The sequence below is a fragment of the Pseudochaenichthys georgianus genome, chromosome 18, assembly GCF_902827115.2.
Source record: "Pseudochaenichthys georgianus chromosome 18, fPseGeo1.2, whole genome shotgun sequence".
NCBI classification, from domain to species: domain Eukaryota; kingdom Metazoa; phylum Chordata; class Actinopteri; order Perciformes; family Channichthyidae; genus Pseudochaenichthys; species Pseudochaenichthys georgianus.
Window position 1 is genome coordinate 22,972,821 of NC_047520.1, and position 24,321 is coordinate 22,997,141.

The 24,321-nt window shown below is 42.3% G+C and overlaps 1 protein-coding gene across 1 annotated transcript; it reads right to left on the reverse strand.

Annotated features, from left to right (window-relative positions):
* Window positions 1-697: 697 nt before the first annotated feature.
* aco1 (aconitase 1, soluble) lies at window positions 698-21,919 on the reverse strand. The gene is made up of 21 exons (XM_034106058.2): window positions 21,773-21,919; window positions 20,148-20,280; window positions 19,873-20,041; window positions 18,193-18,330; window positions 17,164-17,233; window positions 16,890-17,073; window positions 16,160-16,299; window positions 15,912-16,083; window positions 13,772-13,872; window positions 13,015-13,131; window positions 11,218-11,377; window positions 10,988-11,123; window positions 9,422-9,506; window positions 9,026-9,182; window positions 4,456-4,580; window positions 4,269-4,373; window positions 3,682-3,824; window positions 3,104-3,251; window positions 2,865-2,987; window positions 2,572-2,757; window positions 698-2,494 (listed from the first exon to the last, which is right to left on the reverse strand). The coding sequence occupies exons 2-21, from the start codon at window positions 20,254-20,256 to the stop codon at window positions 2,378-2,380; spliced, it is 2,685 nt and encodes an 894-aa protein (XP_033961949.1). The 5' UTR covers window positions 20,257-20,280; window positions 21,773-21,919; the 3' UTR covers window positions 698-2,377.
* Between the last annotated feature and the right edge of the window lie 2,402 nt (window positions 21,920-24,321).

The window sequence follows — 24,321 nt, forward strand, 5'->3', positions numbered from 1 at the left end:
AATATGAATATGTATAGTTCAAACAGTGTATTGTAATTAGGACCATTAACAGAACCCATCACTGAAGAGAATGGACTAGTGTGAGAGTCATGGCTCGAACAATGAATGAAAGCCATGCTGTGTTGGAAACATTAGAATAGCATTCAGACTAGATTCCTTTTAACTTCATGGGAATGTAAGCAGCAAAAACAGGCTTCAAGGGATCTTCCAATCCCTCACTTATAATCTGTAGGTGTCAACACGCTCAGTACATCTTTGTTTGTTGTTCGCAAAGCGACTTTGAAAATCTAGAAAAGCACTATATCAATTAAATGTGTTATTATTATTATGGCTAGTAAAATGAGCAGCTGGACCAGACAAAGTGTGAAGGTAACTTTTCCACAAAGCTTTGTTTCTTTAATGTGTGTCACTTTGTGCTGTCGATAAACTCTATAACCCGAAGAGACAGCAGAGAACCAACAGGCTGCAGAATATTCACGACATGTCAGAGCGAGCTTTGGGGACCATTGAAGGCTCATATTCTCCAGTGTGTTAAAGACAGGAAAGGAAGAACCCCTTATAGTCCTGTGATAGTGCTTGGAGTGCAGAGCAGGGCCGAGCGACTGCAGAGGGCCAGCTCCACACATTATATTGGTCCCTTCTACAAATAAACACAATTTAAATACAAGCTTATTAATGACTTGAAAATAACCACAAATGAAAAATCTAATTTTATTCAGCATGTCAGTAATCTGTGGCGTAATGCAATCAGTTTAGGTTGAATCAACAGCAGCATGGTTCAGTCTCCTTATCAAATGATCAGTGTTGTAAGAAGACCAACATATGAAATGAAGGCGATGGCATGACGTTATTAAGGCAGATTCACAATGACCTTTGGAATGTCTGAAGGACAAACAGGCATGACTTCTGTACACTTATCCGAGACAGACGGAAAGAGAAACCATGAACATAGTTGTGAATAATCCGAAAACATCAAGAGGGTAGAATGAAGCAAAACACAATGTGTAAAACATTTTTCACACAAGAATGGCAGCCATTGCTGTTTCCAGCCTCTCGGGTCCTGCACTGTTGGTTTAGAACATATTTAGGTTTGCATTGTTCACATTTTATAACATTTAATTAACGGAAATCATCTGCACATTAATCAATAAACAGGAATAATGGTTAGCTTCAGACTTCAGCGTGTTTACCTGGAGGAGTAACCATGACGATATTCAACTCATTCAAGTCACACTTCCTTTAGGATTGTATACGTGAAATAATGATAGTCAATAATATGATATTATCATCAACATACAAACAACATCACCACTTCCTCCATGCAGCGGCCTTTCCTGCATCACAACATCTTCTTCATTACAGTCAAGAACATATATTACTGAATCTCATAACTTTAACTTAACTTTAACTTAACTATAATGGTCCTGGTTTTTAAAAGAGACTAAAACATGGTCTGTAGTGACTGTCATCTGTTCAGAGAGGGAACAGCTGAAGAAGAGTTATGGGGTCTAAGGTTTCTGTTTCCTCTCAGGGACAGTTTGAACCCTGCTCACACTGTCCTGCCACCTGCTGAACAGCGCAGAGCCTCAGCTGGGACATGTCACGCACACCAACCGGACCGACCAGACATGGCAGTTTGATAAAGTGCTGGCGCTGTTTCCCTTGAAGGATTTAGGCTGCTGCTGCTGCTGCTGCGTGAAGGTGAAGCACGACCTCACTGGCTCCATGGGATGGAAGCTGTGCTACGACACGCTGAGGCCACTGTGATTGGCTGTTTGGGTTTGCTTTGCAGTAACAGACAAATACATCTCCACTGCTCACCGCACCCCCCAGGCATCATCACAGTTCATTCAACTTTGTATACATAATAAAATATTGGCTAACGAAAAGAAGCTAGTCCAAAAAAGGTAAACACAGTACTATGGGGATATAATCAATCTCTCCTGGCTGACGGTAACCTTTCAACTGTCAGTTTGAGTACTGACTGTACTGCTCGCTGCATGCTGCTGTCGTACAGCACGTAGGACCATCATTAGTGTTACCTCGCTCTACTGAGTAGCAACTTCATGCTTTCATAAATAAAGACCAAACGTACACAAACAAGACTAATGTTGGAATCATCTGGAATAATCTTTTGACACAACCATAAAGATAAGTCTTTAGATCATCTTCTATAGCATATCTTTAGTTAATATACACATCTAAAATATACATTTCCTCCTAAATGAGAACATTGTGATGCTGTTTTCTGGCTGTACATTAGTTCTCGGCCAATGACTGGATGAACTCACACCAGCGATGCCGTGTTGGACGGTGGTTAGGAGTCAGAGAAACAGCACGTGTTGCTCTCGCTGCGCGCTGTACGGCACTTGGCAGGTTAGTTTTCAGACATCTTGCGGATCATGTAGTTGAGGATGCCTCCGTGGTGGAAGTAGGTCAGCTCCACGTCCGTGTCGAACCTCATCCTCACTTGGAACGTCTTCCCTGTGTCCAGCTGAGGGACAGAGACAGGCCACATTCAGTATTACCTCAACATTGCAGATGTGTTCCAGTCCTAGAGAGCGCGTTTACCTTCACGTCCACAAGCATCCTGGGAGCGAGGGGCTCGGGGATGAGGATGGTGTAGCGCTCCCTGCCGGTGAGACCCAGGCTCTCGGCGCTGTCTCCTGCCAGATACTCCAGAGGAATCACCCCCATCCCCACCAGGTTACTGCGGTGGATCCGCTCATAGCTCTCCGCCACCACCGCCTTAATACCCTGCAACAAAAACAAATGGTTCATAATCAAACCTTTAAACACTTCTTTCTCTTGAAAGAACACATTCATTATTCTCTTCAAATGGTCAAAGAAGTGATCCTCGTCACCTGCAGGAAGGGGCCCTTAGCGGCCCAGTCTCTGGAGCTCCCGGAGCCGTACTCCTTCCCTGCCAGAATCACCAGAGGCACACCGGACTGGATGTATCTCTCTGCAGCATCAAACACATCCATCTGGACAACAGGCAGGAGTTAGTCCCTGTCACCGCCTCAGTAGGCGAGATGGTGTTAAGTTACTCGCTAACACATTCCCTGATAGTCGTTACAGAGTCAAAGAGAGGCTTGCTCACCGTTTCCTCTGTGGGCAGGTGAATGGTCTTCGGCGCCTGCTTATTAAGGAACTTGTTGAAGAGGCGGATGTTGGCGAACGTCCCTCTGGCCATGACGGCATCGTTCCCTCGACGGGACCCGTACGAGTTGTAGTCACGGGCGCTCAGACTGTGAAGGGAAGAGTGAAAGGAAAAGCTTTCATTGACAGTTTGGAAACACAATTCTCATCTTAGTTACATTTATATTTGTTCCTGTGGTTTTGAGGAGGATTCGATGTAAAAGTTTGACTTATGTTTGTTTTTTCCTGCTTTAGTCGACAAACAACATAATAACTGTAATCGGTAAACACCTTGAAACATACTCAAACTCCTGTTCAGTGGATAATAGTGAAACGCACTGAAGTCATTGTGCCGTGATCGCATGACATGACGTGAAAGTCAGACCGATGCTGCAGATTGTGCTCCTCGGTTGTTTTCATAGTTTCAAGAATGGTTGGCCTTCAATGCGACTATATGTGAAGCTCACATGACTCACACATTGAACCCAAAGAGGAAACCTTAGAGATTTCTCTTCTTTCTAAAGTGGTGAGGTGACCCACCCCCTGCTGGTCAGGTAGCGCGCTGCAGAGCTGTTCCTGGCGATGTTCCCTGCAGGAGAGATGTGGTCCGTGGTCACCGAGTCCCCGAGGTTCAGCAGCACGTAGGCCTCATGGATGGACTGGGGGGGCTGCAGCTTCATGGTCTGAATAACGACAACGTGAGACACGTACAGTGCTAATATTAGTCTATAGACTATATTGTCTGAATAATTGTGTCGTTACTAGCAGTAGTAGTTCATAATGGGATTAATAATAGTAGTTGAAATGTAGCAGTGGTATCAGTGAGATGTCAACATTGTGAATGGGAATGAGTAAATCTAAATATCGTCGTATGTAGTGTAGTATGTTAAACACATCGGAAAAACAATATACTACAGTATTTGGAGAAAGTCAAAGTATAGTATGATAACAATAGAGCTTTTACACTACTGCTGCCGATTGAAAAATGTCCCATAGCCATTTACAGAAAAACTGGAAACATACCATTTTAATTCATTTACTTGTTGTCTTGTAAAAATGGCAGCCTTCAAGCTGAGTAATTCTAGTCGTAGCAACAGTTTGGGAGGATGTTTAATTTGTATATTTACCAAACCATCGAAGAAAGGTGGAGACTTGATGTATGTTGAGTTGGTGTCCCAGGGATACAGCTTGTCGGAGGGAGCAACCAGAGAGTTCCAGCGCTCGTTCACACTCTACGACACAACACGTATCAGACGATCAGGTCAATCACACACACATGTACATCGCTGGGCCATCAGACTCCCGGCGCACTACCTCAATCTTCTCGTAGACTTCTTTGAACATGGTTGGGATCACAAACTCCCTCTCCACGGCCTGGATCTCCTCCCGCGTGGGCCAGATATCCCTGAGGAAAACGTCTTTGCCCTCGGAATCAGTGCCTGCAAAAGACACGGTGAAAATAATTAAATACGTGAAAACTACCTGTGTTTTTGTCCCTCTCCTCAGGTATGTGTGCATGTAAATGGTCTGCAGAGGCTAAAATCCCCGTGTTCCCTCCAGAGGGAGTCTCTTACCCACACATTCATTGAACGATGAGAGTAAACACAGCTGACAGCCGCGGGGAAACTCGAGCGTTTAGGGCGATGCGATAAGAGCGAAGCCAATATTCGCATCGCGTCCGGTGTGAACGCAGCATAAGAAATTGACCAATCACAACAGAGCCGGCCAGCTGACCAATCAGAGCAGACTGGGCTCTGGTTTCAGACAGAGGGTGAAAAGAGGTGCTGCAGCACAGGCAGTATGAGAACAATAAAGAGCTGCAATAGGGACAGCAGGCTCTTTAGAGACGGTCGTCTTCTGTCAAGCGACCAGAACAAAGGCGAGAATGTGTTGGTGGAGAAACAATAAAGGATTGTATCGTTTGTGTCTATGTTGAGCTCCCAAACTCCTAATTACCCAAACCTTGCTCTGTGAAGACCTAGTTTCACCACTGGGCGGAACGTCAGCAGGAGAGGACTCTTTAAAGTAGAGACACTACATACTGATATACACCTGAACATCAGCAGGAGAGGACTCTTTCAAGTAGAGACACTACATACTGATATACACCTGAACATCAGCAGGAGAGGACTCTTTGAAGTAGAGACACTACATACTGATATACACCTGAACATCATCAGGAGAGGACTCTTTAAAGTAGAGACACTACATACTGATATACACCTGAACATCAGCAGGAGATGACTCTTTAAAGTAGAGACACTACATACTGATATACACCTGAACATCAGCAGGAGAGGACTCTTTAAAGTAGAGACACTACATACTGATATACACCTGAACATCAACAGGAGAGGACTCTTTAAAGTAGAGACACTACATACTGATATACACCTGAACATCAGCAGGAGAGGACTCTTTAAAGTAGAGACACTACATACTGATATACACCTGGACATCAGCAGGAGAGGACTCTTTAAAGTAGAGACACTACATACTGATATACACCTGAACGTCAGCAGGAGAGGACTCTTTAAAGTAGAGACACTACATACTGATATACACCTGAACATCAGCAGGAGAGGACTCTTTAAAGTAGAGACACTACATACTGATATACACCTGAACGTCAGCAGGAGAGGACTCTTTAAAGTAGAGACACTACATACTGATATACACCTGAACGTCAGCAGGAGAGTACTCTTTAAAGTAGGTAGAGACACTACATACTGATATACACCTGAACATCAGCAGGAGAGGACTCTTTAAAGTAGAGACACTACATACTGATATACACCTGAACATCAGCAGGAGAGGACTCTTTAAAGTAGAGACACTACATACTGATATACACCTGAACATCAGCAGGAGAGGACTCTTTAAAGTAGAGACACTACATACTGATATACACCTGAACGTCAGCAGGAGAGGACTCTTTAAAGTAGAGACACTACATACTGATATACACCTGAACGTCAGCAGGAGAGGACTCTTTAAAGTAGAGACACTACATACTGATATACACCTGAACGTCAGCAGGAGAGGACTCTTTAAAGTAGAGACACTACATACTGATATACACCTGAACGTCAGCAGGAGAGGACTCTTTAAAGTAGAGACACTACATACTGATATACACCTGAACGTCAGCAGGAGAGGACTCTTTAAAGTAGAGACACTACATACTGATATACACCTGAACGTCAGCAGGAGAGGACTCTTTAAAGTAGAGACACTACATACTGATATACACCTGAACGTCAGCAGGAGAGGACTCTTTAAAGTAGAGACACTACATACTGATATACACCTGAACATCATCAGGAGAGGACTCTTTAAAGTAGAGACACTACTTACTGATATACACCTGAACATCAGCAGGAGAGGACTCTTTAAAGTAGAGACACTACATACTGATATACACCTGAACATCAGCAGGAGAGGACTCTTTAAAGTAGAGACACTACTTACTGATATACACCTGAACATCAGCAGGAGAGGACTCTTTAAAGTAGAGACACTACATACTGACATACACCTGAACATCAGCAGGAGAGGACTCTTTAAAGTAGAGACACTACATACTGATATACACCTGAACATCAGCAGGAGAGGACTCTTTAAAGTGGAGACACTACATACTGATATACACCTGAAGATCAGCAGGAGAGGACTCTTGAAAGTAGAGACACTACATACTGATATACACCTGAACATCAGCAGGAGAGGACTCTTTAAAGTAGAGACACTACATACTGATATACACCTGAACATCAGCAGGAGAGGACTCTTTAAAGTAGAGACACTACATACTGATATACACCTGAACATCATCAGGAGAGGACTCTTTAAAGTAGAGACACTATATACTGATATACACCTGAACATCAGCAGGAGAGGACTCTTTAAAGTAGAGACACTACATACTGATATACACCTGAACATCAACAGGAGAGGACTCTTTAAAGTAGAGACACTACATACTGATATACACCTGAACATCAGCAGGAGAGGACTCTTTAAAGTAGAGACACTACATACTGATATACACCTGAACATCAACAGGAGAGGACTCTTTAAAGTAGAGACACTACATACTGATATACACCTGAACATCAGCAGGAGAGGACTCTTTAAAGTAGAGACACTACATACTGATATACACCTGAACGTCAGCAGGAGAGGACTCTTTAAAGTAGAGACACTACATACTGATATACACCTGAACGTCAGCAGGAGAGGACTCTTTAAAGTAGAGACACTACATACTGATATACACCTGAACGTCAGCAGGAGAGGACTCTTTAAAGTAGAGACACTACATACTGATATACACCTGAACGTCAGCAGGAGAGGACTCTTTAAAGTAGAGACACTACATACTGATATACACCTGAACATCATCAGGAGAGGACTCTTTAAAGTAGAGACACTACTTACTGATATACACCTGAACATCAGCAGGAGAGGACTCTTTAAAGTAGAGACACTACATACTGATATACACCTGAACATCAGCAGGAGAGGACTCTTTAAAGTAGAGACACTACTTACTGATATACACCTGAACATCAGCAGGAGAGGACTCTTTAAAGTAGAGACACTACATACTGATATACACCTGAACATCAGCAGGAGAGGACTCTTTAAAGTAGAGACACTACATACTGACATACACCTGAACATCAGCAGGAGAGGACTCTTTAAAGTAGAGACACTACATACTGATATACACCTGAACATCAGCAGGAGAGGACTCTTTAAAGTGGAGACACTACATACTGATATACACCTGAAGATCAGCAGGAGAGGACTCTTGAAAGTAGAGACACTACATACTGATATACACCTGAACATCAGCAGGATATATCCTCTTATAGCAACAACTCTGACAGCCTGGTGGAAATGCCTCCTCTTTAGTTATAGTAGATTTAGATTGGAGGCATGGCTCCCTCGTGTCCCTGGTGGTTGGAATGTGTTAATTTTGACCCTTCAGACACATTTCTGTGGCAAAGGGAAGGCAACCTTATTTCTCTCCTCAACCCAGACCACAGCTGCTGACAGTATTAGAATAATAACAAAAGGTCATTAGAACAATACTGTTGATCCAGCAGGTCTGCCAACCTGTCCAAAGCTCCCAGGCGCACATCGCACACACGGCCAAACACCAACAGCAAATCCACACAACAACCTCCGTTCATTCTGTTTCCACCGTAATTATTTTTGAATGAGCTGTCTTCTGAGATGCAATGAAGGCAGAGAAAGTAAATCAACATTTCCCTGTAAGGACCTGAGGAAAAACTGAAAGGATTGAAACATCTAGTCCTTTGTGCTTGAACATGTTTCATCCTTATGAGTCAGTGTCATATTAAAGTCCAAGGTCTCCAGTTCCAGAACGTCATTCCCAATCGGTTTAAATTCCCAAAGTTACCGTTAATTATCCATGGATGTCTAAAAATAGGTTGTGTAGGACTACAGATAAGAGATTGATCTATAGCTCGTGTCTTACGGCCACTGTAAAGACTAGCTACGCTGAGTTATTCAAATTGATAAAGAAGGAATGGAAAATAAAAGTTATCAAAATCGCCCTGCGCTGATTTGCCATTAGTCTTTTAACATTGTCAGACACACAATACATGTTTTGGATGAATATAAAGAAGGAAATAAACAAAGCAGCAGTATCAGAAATATTCTCTTCCACACATTCCTTCTTTCCCTTGTCAAATCCTGGCACCACATTACCCACAATGCCACCTGACAGTTTGCTTATCCAATATGCTTATCCATTGAACTGATGACTTTCAATGTGTTAGGAGTAATGAAGGGAATTTCTTAACTTAATTGTTTCTCTTTTTGCAGTTACTTTCCAAATCTAACTTCTCACCAATCGGCTCTTTATCAAAGTCTATCCTCACAGTGCCGGCGATAGCATAGGCGATGACGAGCGGGGGGGAAGCCAGGTAGTTGGCTCTGGTGTTGGGGTGGACTCTGCCTTCAAAGTTTCTGTTTCCTGATAGGATGCCTGAAGCCACCAGATCACCCTGAAACAAAAACAAACCTTAAATGTTGGGAGGATATCATTTTGTTTATGTATTAGTTTTTATGTACATAGCTTGTAAAATGAGGAAGAGAAGATCAGGCAGATCAGGAAAAAGGAAAACAAAAATAAAATGAGGTGGGTGAGGAATGGTGGGAAGAGAAACAGTGAGGGGGAAAGGAGCTAATGAGAGCTTTGACTTATGCAACGACACAGCGGCGATGTTGAAGCAGCCCGGGGTACCTGGGTAATGGCCTCCACCACCGGCTCTGGGAGCGGCCCACTGTTGCCTATACAGGTCATGCAACCATAGCCAACAACCTCAAAGCTATCAGGAGACACAAAGTGAGGGTTTCAAAGGTTAGAAAAGTATCTTTAAATAACTTCAAGTGCCAAACATGACATGACCACCTGTCAACTGTAGTTTTATGGAGGTGATATTTACTGAGTATATTAATAATGACAGCTGTGAGACCTGGTTCCATCATGGTGTTTGAATAAATACAAATGCAAAACAAAAGATAATCCATCAAGTATCACTATTTAACTGCATCAAGCAGCCTTAACAATAATAGAACTATATTTGAATGGTGATTTAGTGCCTACAGGAAGCTGACTCACACACTTTTAGCACTTTTATTGTGGCAACTCTTTAATATCTCTGTGTCCACTCAGCAGGCCGTGCTGCATGTCAGTGAGCAGGACAGCTTTATGCTAAATTCCTGCAAATCCAACATTTCCGTAAATATCAATAAGAACCTACTTTCTCTAGATATTTAACTCTCTTTACTAGACAGCCAGTATCTGTAAACAGTGTCTCAACAATAATGTACATGATACAACAGGAAATGTATTTAAAAAGGTGGTGTAATATTACTTATACAGTGACTGAAGATGTTTATACACTACATAATACACCGTTTAGTTCAAATAAACCAGCAAGTGATTTGTGAAGCCGACACCAGTTTACATGTTGACACGTCTGATCCCTTACCGTACATTTGCTTTTTTAAATGCTGATTGGAGCATTTTACTGTTGGAAAAGTATTTAAATCATAGCAAGCATTTGTTCCTTCCTTTTACCAATTGGCTCACATATTTCCAAAGGTTTAAGTCTCAGATAGTGACAGCAAGGATCATTTGGGAAATGATATACGTGTGAGTATATACGTATGATTGTCTAAAGTACATGCAGATGTCATCTATGTGTTTATGAGCTATATCCATGACAAGGTAAAGAAAGAAGCTAGTAAGAAGAGTTGTGTTGATTAGTGTCAAACTACTGTTCTCTAATGTAAATAATCAACTAACATAATGGACACAACATGTTTCTATGGGTCCTTCTCACTTCGGTTCAATTAAATCCTTGCGTCCCTCACTTGCGTCGTTTCCCTGCGTCTAGTCCCTCCCTCCAGGGAAGCATGGAGAGACGCAAGGAAACCACGAGAAGCAGGGACATGAGTTTTAAGAGCAATGGGACGTCGTTTCCTCCGGAGCGCCACGTGAAGCGACGTCTGTTTGTGATGACGCCGCACAGCTGATCGCCTGACAGCAGCCAGATCAGTGCATGCGCTGCACCGTCCAATCGGTGAGCGATACACAGTAAGGGGGCGGGGCGAGTGTCTGAGGATTTCACCGGAGGATGGTCTGGTAGCTCCTCGATTATCGATCCTCCGTTATCGCTCCTCGAAAAAATAAGGCCACTGGGACGCTACTCAAGATGGCGCAGACAAATCAACTTCTGGTGATACCGAGCCCGAGGAGCGCGGAAATGAAAAATAAGACATGAGTGAGACATGTGGATCTTACCCCAGCTGAAAGAGGTAGGCCATCACTCCGCTCTCCTTCAGGTAGTAGGTGACCACCCCGCTGCCGGGGGACAGGCTGGTCTTTATGTACGGCTTCACACTCAAGCCACACTCTATTGCTTTCTTTGCAAGGAGCCCTGAAAGAAGAGGATTTATATTGTATACGTTTGTCCAATGACAGTCTTCACCCTGACCATCTTTGAAGCCCACTATAATCCAATATGGACCCACCTGCCCCCAGCATGACGGAGGGGTTGCTGGTGTTGGTGCAGCTGGTGATCGCAGCGATGACCACAGAGCCGTGGTTTAATGTATAATCTTTGTCATTAAACCGGAAGGGGACAGCAGTGCTGTGGCGCTCCGGAGGAATCTGGAAACCCTTGAAGCCTTGCTGTAAATGACACACACCAGGAAATGAGTTACCAATGCACTGAGAGTAACAGCAGTTGAGTATATATCCCTTCTCTTTTCTGAGACGAATGTATGCATGGTCCTTTTTAAATAAATACGTAAGAAATCAACAACTGAATCCTTCATTCTTCATTAAAGGCTTGGACTATATTTCATCTTTCATCCCTTGATAAGTTCCTGACATCTCACTAGGAATAAGGTAAAACGGGTTTTATAAGAAAAACAACAAAAGCAAACGTTGAACAGCTCATGGTCCTCAACAGGAAACCTGCTGCACAGAGAGGATAGCGGCACACACTTTGGGAATCATGGAGCTAATAAGCTGCCTCTGTGGATGAAAGAAGACTCAACATTTTGAGGTTCTTGTACTTTACTTGAGTATTTCCATGTTATGCTAATTTATACTTCTACTCCACTACATTTCAAAGGGAAATAATGTAATTGTACTGTACTACATTTATTGAACAGCTATAGCTACTTTGAACAAAAAGCATCTCTAAAAATCGAACTCTTTGAGTCACAAAAGTCAAATGATTTGAATATTTTACAAAATGTCAATCAGAACTGACAGTAACAGTCAAATGCTACTTGATAGAACACTACTATCTGGAAATGCCACATATAGGCTATAGATAGAATTATATACACACATAAAGGCCATTTTTCTGCACAACGATTACTTTGACTTTTTATACTTTAAGTACATTTTGCTGATAATACTTTAGTCGTAGTAAGATCTTGAATACAGGACTTTAACTTGAAATGAATCTGAATACTTCTTCCACCGCTGCTGTCACGTTATCTTTAGGGCAGGGGGGTCAAACTCAATTTCATCGCGGGCCACATCAGCATTATGGTTGCACTCAAAGGGCCGGTTGTAACTTTAAGACTATATAAAAATACATATATAAATATTAATATAAAATAATGTATTATATGACATTATTGCCTCTGCTTTGGATTATTATCGGATAAGCTAAAAGCTTCATAATTAACTACGTCTGAAAGCAGAAGTCTAGGGCAAATAATTGCAAGTCTCTTCAGTGAGAATGTCACAAAATGATTTGAAAAGAAAAGCCAAATTCTGGAGGAAAAAAAAATTAAGTGAGATTTTGGGGGAAAACGTGACATTTTTAAAAAATAAGTAACATTTTTTTAAATAAGTAACATTTTGTAATTCTGAGAAAAAGGCAAATTCTAAGAAAAAAGGCATATTAAAATAAAAAATGCAGAGAAAAATTTCAGATGCATTGTGGGACATGTAGTTTATGGGCAACGTGCTCCTGTAAAGCGGCATGTAACCTTATAATAAACTGATTATATTCTTTGCAAGCTCTTGTGGGCCACATCAAATGAAGTGGCGGGCCGGACTTGGCCCCCGGGGCCTTGAGTTTGACACCCCTGCTTTAGGGCTTGCAGTCTGTTGTTCTACAAGTAGAGCCTGACCTCTGGTGGCTGAAGCCGTGCACTACAACACGTCCCCTCAGAAAAGCCTCTCTGGATCAGTTTAATAGATAGTATTTTTGACTAATTCTCAATACCTTGGTATATCAAAACACCTTGATAGGGTGCCAGCCTGCTTTCTAATGTGCAGCATGAGAGCGTAGTGTTGCTGACCTTGGCTCCCAGGCAGGATTCAAAGTCTGATTTCATATCAGACACAGCAATTCTGTCCTGAGGTCTTTTGGGGCCGCTGCAGCATGGAACCACTGTGGTGAGGTCCAACTCCACAATCTGAGAGCAGGAGAGATATCAGAATATATTAGGCATGGTAGTTAATACATTATGCTTATACATTTTACATTTAAAACTGTCTGCAGTATTTTGTTAAATGTATAATTTATTCTCAATATTATTTGAGGTTTCCTACAGTTAAAGGCAAGTGACATTTAAGACTTTTTAAGATTTCCAATGCCACTCCGATCTTAGATTCCGGACCTTTACAATACACACATTTGACAAAACAAACAACATACATCACTTTGTGAATTGTAATGTAAAACATGACTTTTTTTTTTGTACATTTACAATTAATTGTACTGCCCATGCATCAGCTTTTTTAAGACTTTTGGGAAATGGATTTACGACATTTTAGTAGCAATTACTTCCTATTTTAAGGTTCATGAAGAAATGGAAGGGTCTGCAGAAACTTTGTATGTCTTTTGCTATTAGTATCATGTTACAACTTGTCGCCTACAGAAGGAAATCTTGACACCCTGGTATATTTTCCTACTATGACATAAGAAAGTGTCTGGAGGTGTTCTGTTATGCCATTGGGGCAAAGTCTACCTTTTGAAGGCAAGTCTTAATCAACCCTTCTTTTATGGGCTCAACATTGTATAACAGAAACAGACAGACTGATGAGGAGACTGACCCTGGTGAAGTCTGGATCCTGGGAGACATTGTTGTAGTCTCTGAACATGGACACTGCCTTCAGGTACTTTGTAATGTAGGCCAGCTTCTCTGCGTCTCGCCCTGAATACAACACAAATGGAAAAAAACATTTTGAAAATAATATTCTGCTGAAAAATCTGAAAAGTGAGAGATCCCTTTAAATCAAAATCTCAAGTCAGTAATTGAACAATGCTCTGACTGGAGGAATGTGAACTGCTGTGCATTCTGGGAACAGCAGCAACCGTTCTGTCCATTGAGAGAAGAACGGACCAATCCCTGTTACCAGAGGTGGGACCAAGTCATTGTTTTGCAAGTCCGAGTCAAGTCTCAAGTCTTTGCGCTCAAGTCCGAGTCAAGACTCAAGTCAGGATGGGCAAGTTCAAGTCCAAGTCCTAAACTTTGACAAAACGAGTCTTAAACAAGTTCTTATGTTCTTTTCAACAAATGTAATGACACCGATACTTCATAATCAAACTGCTCTTTATTAGTCACATTAATAATAATCCATTTTCTCTCTGCTGGTAAAGTAACGTGCTTTTTTCTATTTGAAGAGGGATCAGTAAGGTAAGGCTACCGTGACGGTTTGATTCAGAAGGAGTTTAATGGATAAGATCCCTGATGTTGAGGTGACCAGAATGTTTATCACTGTGTACAACATGTTGTGAGGGACCCACAATCTATCTTTATGCCAGGGATATGTGCAGCGAGGCGTCTCTATGGGGAAGAGAACACCTGCATCTAGATCCCTCTGCAGGTGGTACTTTAAAGGGGACCTATCATGCAAAATGCACCTTTGTACGTCTTTTATACATGAACATGTGTCCCCGGTGTGTCAGAAAACACAACCCTCTCTCTTTTCCTCCGTACCCACGTCTCTAAAAACGGGGCTGCAACGGATCTGATACAGACTGATCCAGATTTGAAAATAGTCTGACGTCAGTGACGAGGAGCTCTGCCTATATGGCCAACTCTCCACCAATCAGGGGAATGAGAGGTTGCCGTGGCATGGTAACAGCATGGTAACAGCATGGCAACAGCATGGTAACACCATGGTAACATGACGCTTGTAACTCGGCCCCGTGGTCAGCTGCAGCGCATGCAAAGACAGGGTGGAGGAGAGCAAAATAGAGCAAAATGAGGCATGGCTAAAATGCATGATCTGTTTGGTATTTTGAAAAAGAAAATGTATAATATACCTTATATAGGTATGGCCCTACAATATATTATTCAAATATAGCATGATAGGTCTCCTTTAAGTATATTTTGATGATAATACTTTTGTACTTTTACTTGTAACATTTTGAATGCAGGACTTTTTATTGTAACCGAGTATTCCTACACTCTGGTAGTTTTACTCAAGTACAAGATCTGAACTTCTCCCACCTCTGGCAGTACATCCTGAGTGGTTACCAAACAAAAACCCTGCTCTGAAGGTTATTTTCATTTTACAAATCCTGCACTCAGCTTTGCTTTCTCTAATATCATTGAAAAGCAGCAGACGCTGCTTCTTTTTTCGGTTTTCGCTCATGTCTTGACTTTTTCCGACGCGCTTGCATTTAAATCCGTCTCCCCGTCGCTCTGTGTAGCTGGCCTGTACCACTACACTTGCTGTCTTTGGAGCGTGTGCCCCCCACCCTTCTTTCACATAATGGTATGATCCTAGTGTGTCCTCACATATGATTGGCCGCATGGTGGCTCAGCAAAATAAAGTGCCACCCCTGCCTGCAAGGATTCACAGCAAGAGTAGAAGCGGCTGAAGATTCGCTCCCCCCGACGGGAGGCTGCTCTTCTGGCGGCAGCTGGCGATTGGCGTGTTGGAGACCTCTGAATTAAATGATCAAGTCACCTCAAGTCAGAAGGCTCAAGTCCAAGTCAAGTCCCGAGTCAGGACGTCACATTCCCATTCCTTATAGACTGTCTTTGTTGGTACACCGGTCATTTGTAATGTGAAAGCTGCTTCTTTGGGTGAAAAATCTAATCTTTTGTATATGCTGTAATATGCTGAAGGAAACATATAAAGGTCAATGTCAGTCAGTAAACTTGTGCCTCAGAACATTCACTTAATGTCACCGTGCTACATTATTTGTACACATGTGTTTACTAAACAGCTCAGCACCCACCGGTCTGCTCCAGATACTGAACGCTGACCTCGTCCACGGGGAAGAAGGCTGCCGTGGCTCCGTACTCTGGGCACATGTTGGCGATGGTGGCTCTGTCAGCGATGGACAGCTGAGAGACACCCGGGCCAAAAAACTCCACAAACTTTCCAACGACACCCACCTGACGGAGATGCTAAAAGCACAAGGGGGAGGGAAATATCAGATTGTGAAAAGAATCAAACATGTCTTTATAAACGGATTGCAATTACCTTAGTGACAGTGAGGACGATGTCAGTGGAGGTTATGAACTGGTTTGGGGTCCCGGACAGTTTGTATCCCACCACCTCAGGAAGTACCATGCTGATTGGCTGACCCAGCATTACAGCCTCTGCCTCTATTCCACCCACACCTGAGGATTTCATGAGGAATTATTTAGGAACTCATCATTACTGATCCGCTCAAGGGAAGATGTTTGGGTTATTGTGCTGTTATCGTCAGATAGGAGCTTATCTATTGGCTGTTGCAAGGACTGCTATTCAAAACAGCTGGACGATTCAAAAACAGAACTCATTGCCATAGTTATGACTGATATTGCAATTGAAATTTGATTCATGATATTGAAGCGATTTATAATTTTTGCATAATCTCTTATTATCATTGAAAACTTTATTTACAATGTGTATGTTGGGATTTTTTAAAGAGGATCTTTTTTTAATAAGTCCATAAAATACAATTTGAAGGGTAGGAAATCTATGTGGCACCACAATCCTTAATTAAGAATAATATGTATACATATTTTGCCTGGACAAATAATGCACTTCCTGCAATTAGAGAATTGCAGTAGGCTATGGGAGCCCTACTGCAAGTCAATTCCTCGGTACAGTAGATCCCAACGTATGCTTGCCTTTGTTTTGATGGCTTCACACTTGAATTTGCCAAAGGACATCAATAGCGGTTTATCCTATCATAACTTATCTTATGCGTTATACTTTTTCTTACCCCAGCCCAGGACTCCCAGTCCATCTATCATGGTGGTGTGGGAGTCCGTGCCCACCAGGCTGTCGGGGTAGAAGTACCCATCAAAGTTAAACACCACCCTGGCCAAGTACTCCAGGTTGACCTGGTGAACAATCCCTGAACCGGGAGGGATGATCCGCATGTTCCTGAAGGCTTTAGAGCCCCACTGGGGAGGAGAGGCAGAGAAGTTAGAACATCTGTTCATAGTCAACTATATAATCAGACAAGTAGAACCCCCACGGTTCTCTTGACATACCTTTAAGAACTGAAATCTCTCTCTGTTGCGGTCAAACTCCAAGTCCTGGTTTTTCTGGAGGCTATCAGACCTAATGGAAAAAGATAGTGTGTTAAAGCCTAAAGAAACGGAATATACATACTGTATATATATAGTATCTAAACCTATGGAACGATGGTGGAAGGAGCTTGATGAATCTTGGTTGCAGTCGAATACTTGTTTTTGCTTTTGACTGTTCCTAATTAGTTCAGTAGTATATAATAAGACTATTTATTAAAATGGTTGAATTCAATCATAATAATTGGGTTTTATGTTGATTATCCCAAGTGGACAGAGAGAGCGTGAGCAACTATTTCTTATTTTAATTCAAACCTTGGTAATGAAGTCCTTACGAGGCAGAGTATCTAGATGGGTTCTTAGTACCGTACTTTTCGGACTATAAAGCGCACCTGCATATAAGCCGCAGCAGCTAAATTGTCCGTCTGTCTTGCTCTCGTTCTGTCTCTCGGTTCCACTTTCACTTTGGCGCGCTACCTGTCTCCAGCTTTTCCTGCTGGAGCCCGCCGCTTAAAGGTGGCGGGCGCGGACCGGTCCTAGAGCCCATAGCGTTAAGGTGGTTAATTTTACCTGTAAAATCCATAGATTTAGGAGGTTCCCTAGTGGCCGCTAGCTGTACAACAAAAATGGGAAAAGAGTCGCGGCTTATAGTCCGAAAAGTACGGTAATCGATCTACGGAAAATAGTAGTTTTCTCACAGCAGATGCTAAATGATAACATCTGCCTCCGCATCATAAGAACGTAGAGCAGTATAAGTGCAGTCGGATTCTGTTAGGAAGTGGTTGTCTTTGCATAAGTCCTGGTAATTCTCCTTCACATCTCCTTCATTGAGGTTAAGGAATAGTGTTAAGGAAACAGTTTGAACGCTACCCCAGTATATTGAAACTGTAAAGAAAGACACAGCAGTTATGATATCGTAGCTATTTGGATGATAACACAGGAACGATGAGCAGGTGGTGCGTGGTGAAAAGAGCATAATGAACCTGGTCTTACTTCCTGTTAAAGTCCACTTGGATGGAGTGATCGATGACCAGGTCAGCAGGGCAGACAGGATTAATCTTCTCTGGGTCTCCGCCGAGTTTCATCACGGCGTCACGCATGGCAGCAAAGTCCACCACAGCAGGAACTCCACTGCAAGGAGGGATGAAGAGAAAGGCGTCGTCACTTAGACTTGGTCATGACTTAACTAAGGAAACATAGCGGTCAAATCAGGGATGGGCCTGAACGCATCATATTCTTTCACCATGGTCTGCACTGGTCTTCTTATTCAGTAGTTCATTAACCATTGAGCTTTTTGTTTGACAGCATGTTCTTATATTTGCACAGTATCATAAAATGCTAAAATGATAGATATTGTAAAGGATAAGAATGACGCAATTTTTCATTTCTCTAAATGCTTTCTGTATTCCATACCCTTATGTTGCTCTTTAATATGATCATTTTAAAGCTGTTAAAAGGCATTTCTTATCTCACTGTAGTTTTGATCAGAAGTCACTTCAAATAGATGGAATTTGTGCATTTATTGAAGACTATTTTCAGTGGCGGAAGAATACATATTTGAGTGTTTGGGGCAACAGGACGCTGTATTTGGGTTAAAACCACAGTGTGTGTTTACTTGACTCAATGAACAAGTATGCACTACAGAGTGGCTCATTGAGGTGTTGAACAGAGCGCTATAGCACATATTATAACACATCAGGTTACGATACACACTATTGTTGTTAGTAAGTCCATTCATTGAGGCTGGTTTGGCTGCAAACAATGCAAATATAGAATATGACCCGACTTATCCTTTAAGTTGTGTATCATTATACAATAAAGATATGTCCCCAAAATGGTCAAAATGGAAGCAGCCGAGTGTGACCTGACTTTAAGACCCTGGTCGGGTCAACGAGCAAAAACACTGGATATAACATTTCCCATAATGCAACTCAATAGTTCTCTTTCTGGTAGACCCTCTCTGACTGACAAAGGACCATGTCTCTTATAATCCAAACAGGCTTTCTATTAGAAATGTTAAGTCTCCGAGCCCAAACTGAGATTACCCTGATCACATGACTATGACATCATCAGGGTTATCGTTCCTCCAGAAGATCATAAGACATAATGTAAGAATCTGTTTTCACAGAACAAGTTACACTCCATGTGACTCTGAGACATGTTAGGGAAATAATTGACCTAGACTCCTAGATAGGACGTACAGGACCAACCCTGACGTCTGTTATCTCCTTCAAGGACATAGGCTGCTTCAGCCATAATGTTATTGTTCCCATTCTGTGACCGGTCAACACTAGGTCACAGATGGTCTTTGTTGTGGGTGCACTGGGACACTTCCTTCTTTGTTGTCTGTGGACTCCAAGGTATGACATATTCGAGGCCACGGACGCAAGTGACTCAGTGTGCCCAACTGTCTAAGCTATTTTATCAAAACATGTTGATTACTCTGTGAAACTCCGGCCGTGACTCCAAATAAACCTGCAGTGTTTGACATCGAAGCTCCCGCTCTACCGTGTCTCCTTCCTGAGTCGGTGACTCCACTGCATTGCTGCTACACACAAGTTTCCCTTACCAGACATATAAATGCTCTATGCGTTACTACACAATAGAGCTTTGTTTGATGTTTTTCCTTTGCTCAAATCACTGACACTGATTATAAGAGGGGGGTCCACTCACGTGAAGTCCTGCAGGATGACTCGAGCCGGTCTGAACGGGACCTCCACAGTTTGAGTCTGGGTATGCTTCCAGTTCAGGATGCTCTCCACATCTGAGCTCTTCACCAGGAACTCATCACAGTTCCTGACAGCAGACTCCAGGAGGACCCGGATGGAGAACGGGAGACGCTCTGAAGAACACATTCACATGGAACCTTGCTGGAATTGATATCAGTAAAATACAAATGACCCTGTAAAGAAGTTTCATATCTGCATATAGTAAAGAATTCCCGTTACCATATCTGGGATCTCCAAGTTTGGAAAGATTGTAAAACTGCTGCGTTGGGTCCTTGGAGTCCAGGGGCTCAACTATATGTTGGAAAGGATTATTCACAGTCGCAGACATCCTCCTCTGTTTGTCAGTACAAATCTAAATAAAAAAAATGGAAGCAACAGAAGCATGTGTTTAATGCCTTACACTGACACACAGAAGAAGGGATCATATGAAACAAGGCATAAAGAGGCCTAGCCTACATTCTGGGGTCTTTGCGTGTGTGGAAATGGATTACCCTGAGGGTTAGGGAACTCTTGGCCCGTATTTCACAAACCTTTCATAACTGAAAATGTCCTTTGGTAATCTGATTAAACTTTAAACCAAACAATCTTTAAAAATCTAGAATGGAAATGTGTATCTGAATGTTGGACAAGCTTTTGCCTGCTTGTTGAAAACAAGAATAAGAGATCAGAACATCAGGTTTAACGGCAAGTCATTTCTTTGAAAGACATTATCTGTGTGAAAGGTGAACTGATAAAAGAAGCTCTTTACGGGGCCCTCACATCCTGAATTTCCACATATTTGAGAGGTTAGTTTAGGGGCAGGGTCTGCTGCAAAGTTCAACGTCATATTATGACAGTGACATTAGTGTGTGGTATAACCCCCCTGAACAACCAGCACCAATGCTTGACAGTGAAAACATACTGTAAGTACAGTATTTGAGTAAATGTACTTCACTATATTACACTACTGGGGCTTATCAGTGGTGTAAAGTAACTAAGTAAATATACTCAAGTACTTTTAAGTACAATTTTGAGGGACATGAACTTTTGTACTTTGTACTTTTACTCCACTACAATTCAGAGGTAAATGGTGTACTGTTACTCCACTACATGTATGTAATCCATTTAGTTACTTCACAGATGTGGATGAATGATGTGAAATCTAATCAAGTGTTAAATCAGACTTTAGTTCCACCTGGAGTAAATCCACCAGCTACCCAGCAGTCTACAAAGTACTTCAGACTAGCTGCACCTTCACCAGCTTTGAGAACACTTTCATGATCAATCATTATAAAACATATCATATATTATTCTGAAATGGACCAATCTGCACAACGACTACTTTTACTATATTTTGATGATAATACTTTTCTACTTTTACTTGAGGAACATTTTGAATCCAGGACTTTTACTTGTAACAGAGTATTCCTACAGTCTGGTACTTCTCCACCTCTGGGTGTTATACGTCCCTTTTGTTGAACATAATTATGTTAGTCCTCCTGTCCTCTGTTCATTCATATTCCCTCAGCTTCCCATTTCCAGCGCACTGACCTAACCTGGCCCTCTGACGTCAGTTAGCGTTAGCTTGCTCAATCTTAAAACAGACCTCCAAAGTGTAGCTTGAAAACACCAGACAAAAGGGACAGTCGTATAAATAATTACTAGTAGTTATTTCCCGATTTCAATATCACGAAATGGCATAAACAAATACAGGTTTAAAATGTGACAGCTCCAGTTAGCTAGCTCTTGGCTCAAATGTTCTGCATGCATGTTCAGGAACAGGGGTAGTAGTACGTGACTCTCACGCTACAGAAAGAGAGTTTTTGAGACAGCATGTAAATGTGTTCAGATTTAGAAGTTCTTACCTTTGTGTGCAGCAGAGGGTATATGGCAGGGCAAGACCGTGTAAAAACACTGTCAGAGAGCTAAACTCATACAGACCCGAGTTCCACTGTCAGCAGCAGCAGCAGCAGCAGCGCACGGTACTTCCGGTCAGAGTGTTCTTCACAATAAAAGCATCCCATCTCAAATACTGGTGGAAACGCAATTCTTCATAAAAACAGAGATGGGTCTGTCTGCAGACCGCAGCAAGGAGGCGTTTCCTATGGGGGCGTTTCCTATAGGGCGTTTCCTAACTTTTTTTATCCAGCTGCTTTTATAAATCCTCGCAGAAGAAGTCATTGTTCTAGTGATGGGAATTCCGGCTCTTCTTGCTGAGCCGGATCATTTGGCTCACCAAGAAGAGCCGGCTCTTTCGGCTCCCAAAGGGCTCTTCAGTTTACCACATATTATACCTTTTAATTAAATCAAATGTAGCGCTGTTTTGACTAATTATTTATATGTGTACACATATATCACTTAAATTATTCAAGACATCCTTTGTACTAAAGTATTCAAAAGTAAAAATTACATGTTTAATATAAATTATTTGCTGTGGCCAATTGTTTTCATTGCATTTACAGACCCGTGTAACTCTCTGATACCACCCAATTAATGCATTGACTTGCTTGTAGAACCACGCTACACAAAACAGATGGCAACACCTATAAAAACTATTTAAAAAAAGGGGCTACTGTATCAACCTATATAAAGTATATAAATATAGTTTTTCTCCCTGCAGGAGAGGGGAGCGTGCTTTGAGATCAACTGCTAGGCTGCAGCGGGGAGAAGAGGGGGACAAAAAGTAGGAAGAGAAGTAATGGGTCAGAAACCCTCCTTTTTACGCAGCGGTCCAGACATAAGAGGCTTCTCAATACTCAAATTTCCCCTCCTCGACTCCTCGACTCCTCGGTCCTCCGGTAGTGACCCGGAAATGAATTTCAGCGCGCCATTTTGAAGGACGTCTCATTTCTCTAAATGCACACCGAGGACCGAGGATCGAGCGTCGAGGAGGCTCTCTGGAGGAGCTATAACCGAGGATACACTGATGGTTCCTCCACGGCTCCTCCGCGGATGCATTTCCGGGAACGGTGAGGCGTGACGCACGGCCGGACTTATCTCAGCCAATGACAGCTCTGCATGCAACCCCTGGATATTATTTTAGAACCTGCTCTCATCGCAACGCGATGTTTACAGTGATAACAGCTGTGAGGTGCAGAAAGCAGAGCAGTGTGTAAAATATATATCACTCAGTATAACATGCCTACTCTCTTTATTTGCTTTAGTTTAGTAGATATCTACAAACAAAGAGTCGATATTTTTCTAAAACCATTTAGTGCTTCACATAATAAAATACACAACGGCTGTAGCCTGATTATGCTTTAGGAGCTGTAGGTGTGTGTGTGGTACAGTGTGTAGGTGTGTGTTTTACAGTGCGTAGATGCGGCGGACAGACGGGTCTCAGTTGGTTTGATGTCCTTACTTTTAATACTTGCAAATACAACTTTTGGCCCGTAATTTCAATTCCCCATTTCAGCGACTAGAGAGAGGGGGGGGGGGGGGGGGGTATATCCAGTCTCTGAACAATGTTCAGCTGATCTAACAGAGATTATAAAATATGACAAAACACTGACAGCTGATGCAGCTGTTGCCACGTAATCATGAACGGACGTCGCTTTAATATGACCGCTCAGAGGAGAGGAGTTCTCATTTCTTTAAACGTCTGCTGCTTCCCCTCCTCTCTCCTCGGTTCCCCTCCTCGGTCCTCCGCTCGCATCTCCTGTGGGCGGGTCTAAGTATCGAGGAGGGGAAATTGTATTGAGAAGCCTCTATAGACATCATAGCTACGGCGACATAGTTGCCAGTTACTTTTGGCATTAGGGCAGGGATATCTTTCAAGGTTTGACATAATGAATTGTGCTACTTTTAAAGCAAGCAACGATGTTTTCAAATCTGTAATCAAAAAGCTCCTCAAAAACACTATAGAAGCAGTTCCTGCCGTTGTTACGTTAGTTCAAACAGTAACAACGGACTACTTTTCTTAGCGGATGCATGTCAATTTAAATCAATACAAAAAACTATTTTTTAAATCAATAAAATCTTTTTCTAAATCCATAAAAGCATTTCAATTATTATTGGGAGTCATGTCGTTACTTTGTTGAGAATGTGGCCGTGTGTAATAAGCGGGATAATGTCCACATTGCACATTGCATAATGTGCCTTCATGCCGATCTAGATCCCTCCGCAAAAACAAAACAAAAAACGTCTCGTTCGCGGGCGAGAGCCGGCTCCCGTCGTTCACTATAGGAAACGCCCCTATAGGAAACGCCGCCCCTATAGGAAACGCCCCTATAGGAAACGCCCCTATAGGAAACGCCTCCTTGCTGCGGTCTGCAGACAGACTCTATTGGAGAAACACCCATTGTTGGAAGAAGTACTCAGATCCTTTTCTTGAGTAAAAGTACAAACACTGTGGTCGTAACATACTCCAGTAAAAGCAAAAGTCAACATTTGAACTTTACTTAGGTACAAAAGT

Coding starts and splice junctions, on each gene's coding strand:
- aco1 (XM_034106058.2), bottom strand. CDS start 20,256: ATGTCTGCGACTGTGAATAATCCTTTCCAACATATAGTTGAGCCCCTG. Junction 11,124..11,217: donor CTCCGTCATGCTGGGGGCAG/GTGGGTCCATAT, acceptor CTCTTCTTTCAG/GGCTCCTTGCAAAGAAAGCA. Junction 2,988..3,103: donor ACCTGCCCACAGAGGAAACG/GTGAGCAAGCCT, acceptor CCTGTTGTCCAG/ATGGATGTGTTTGATGCTGC.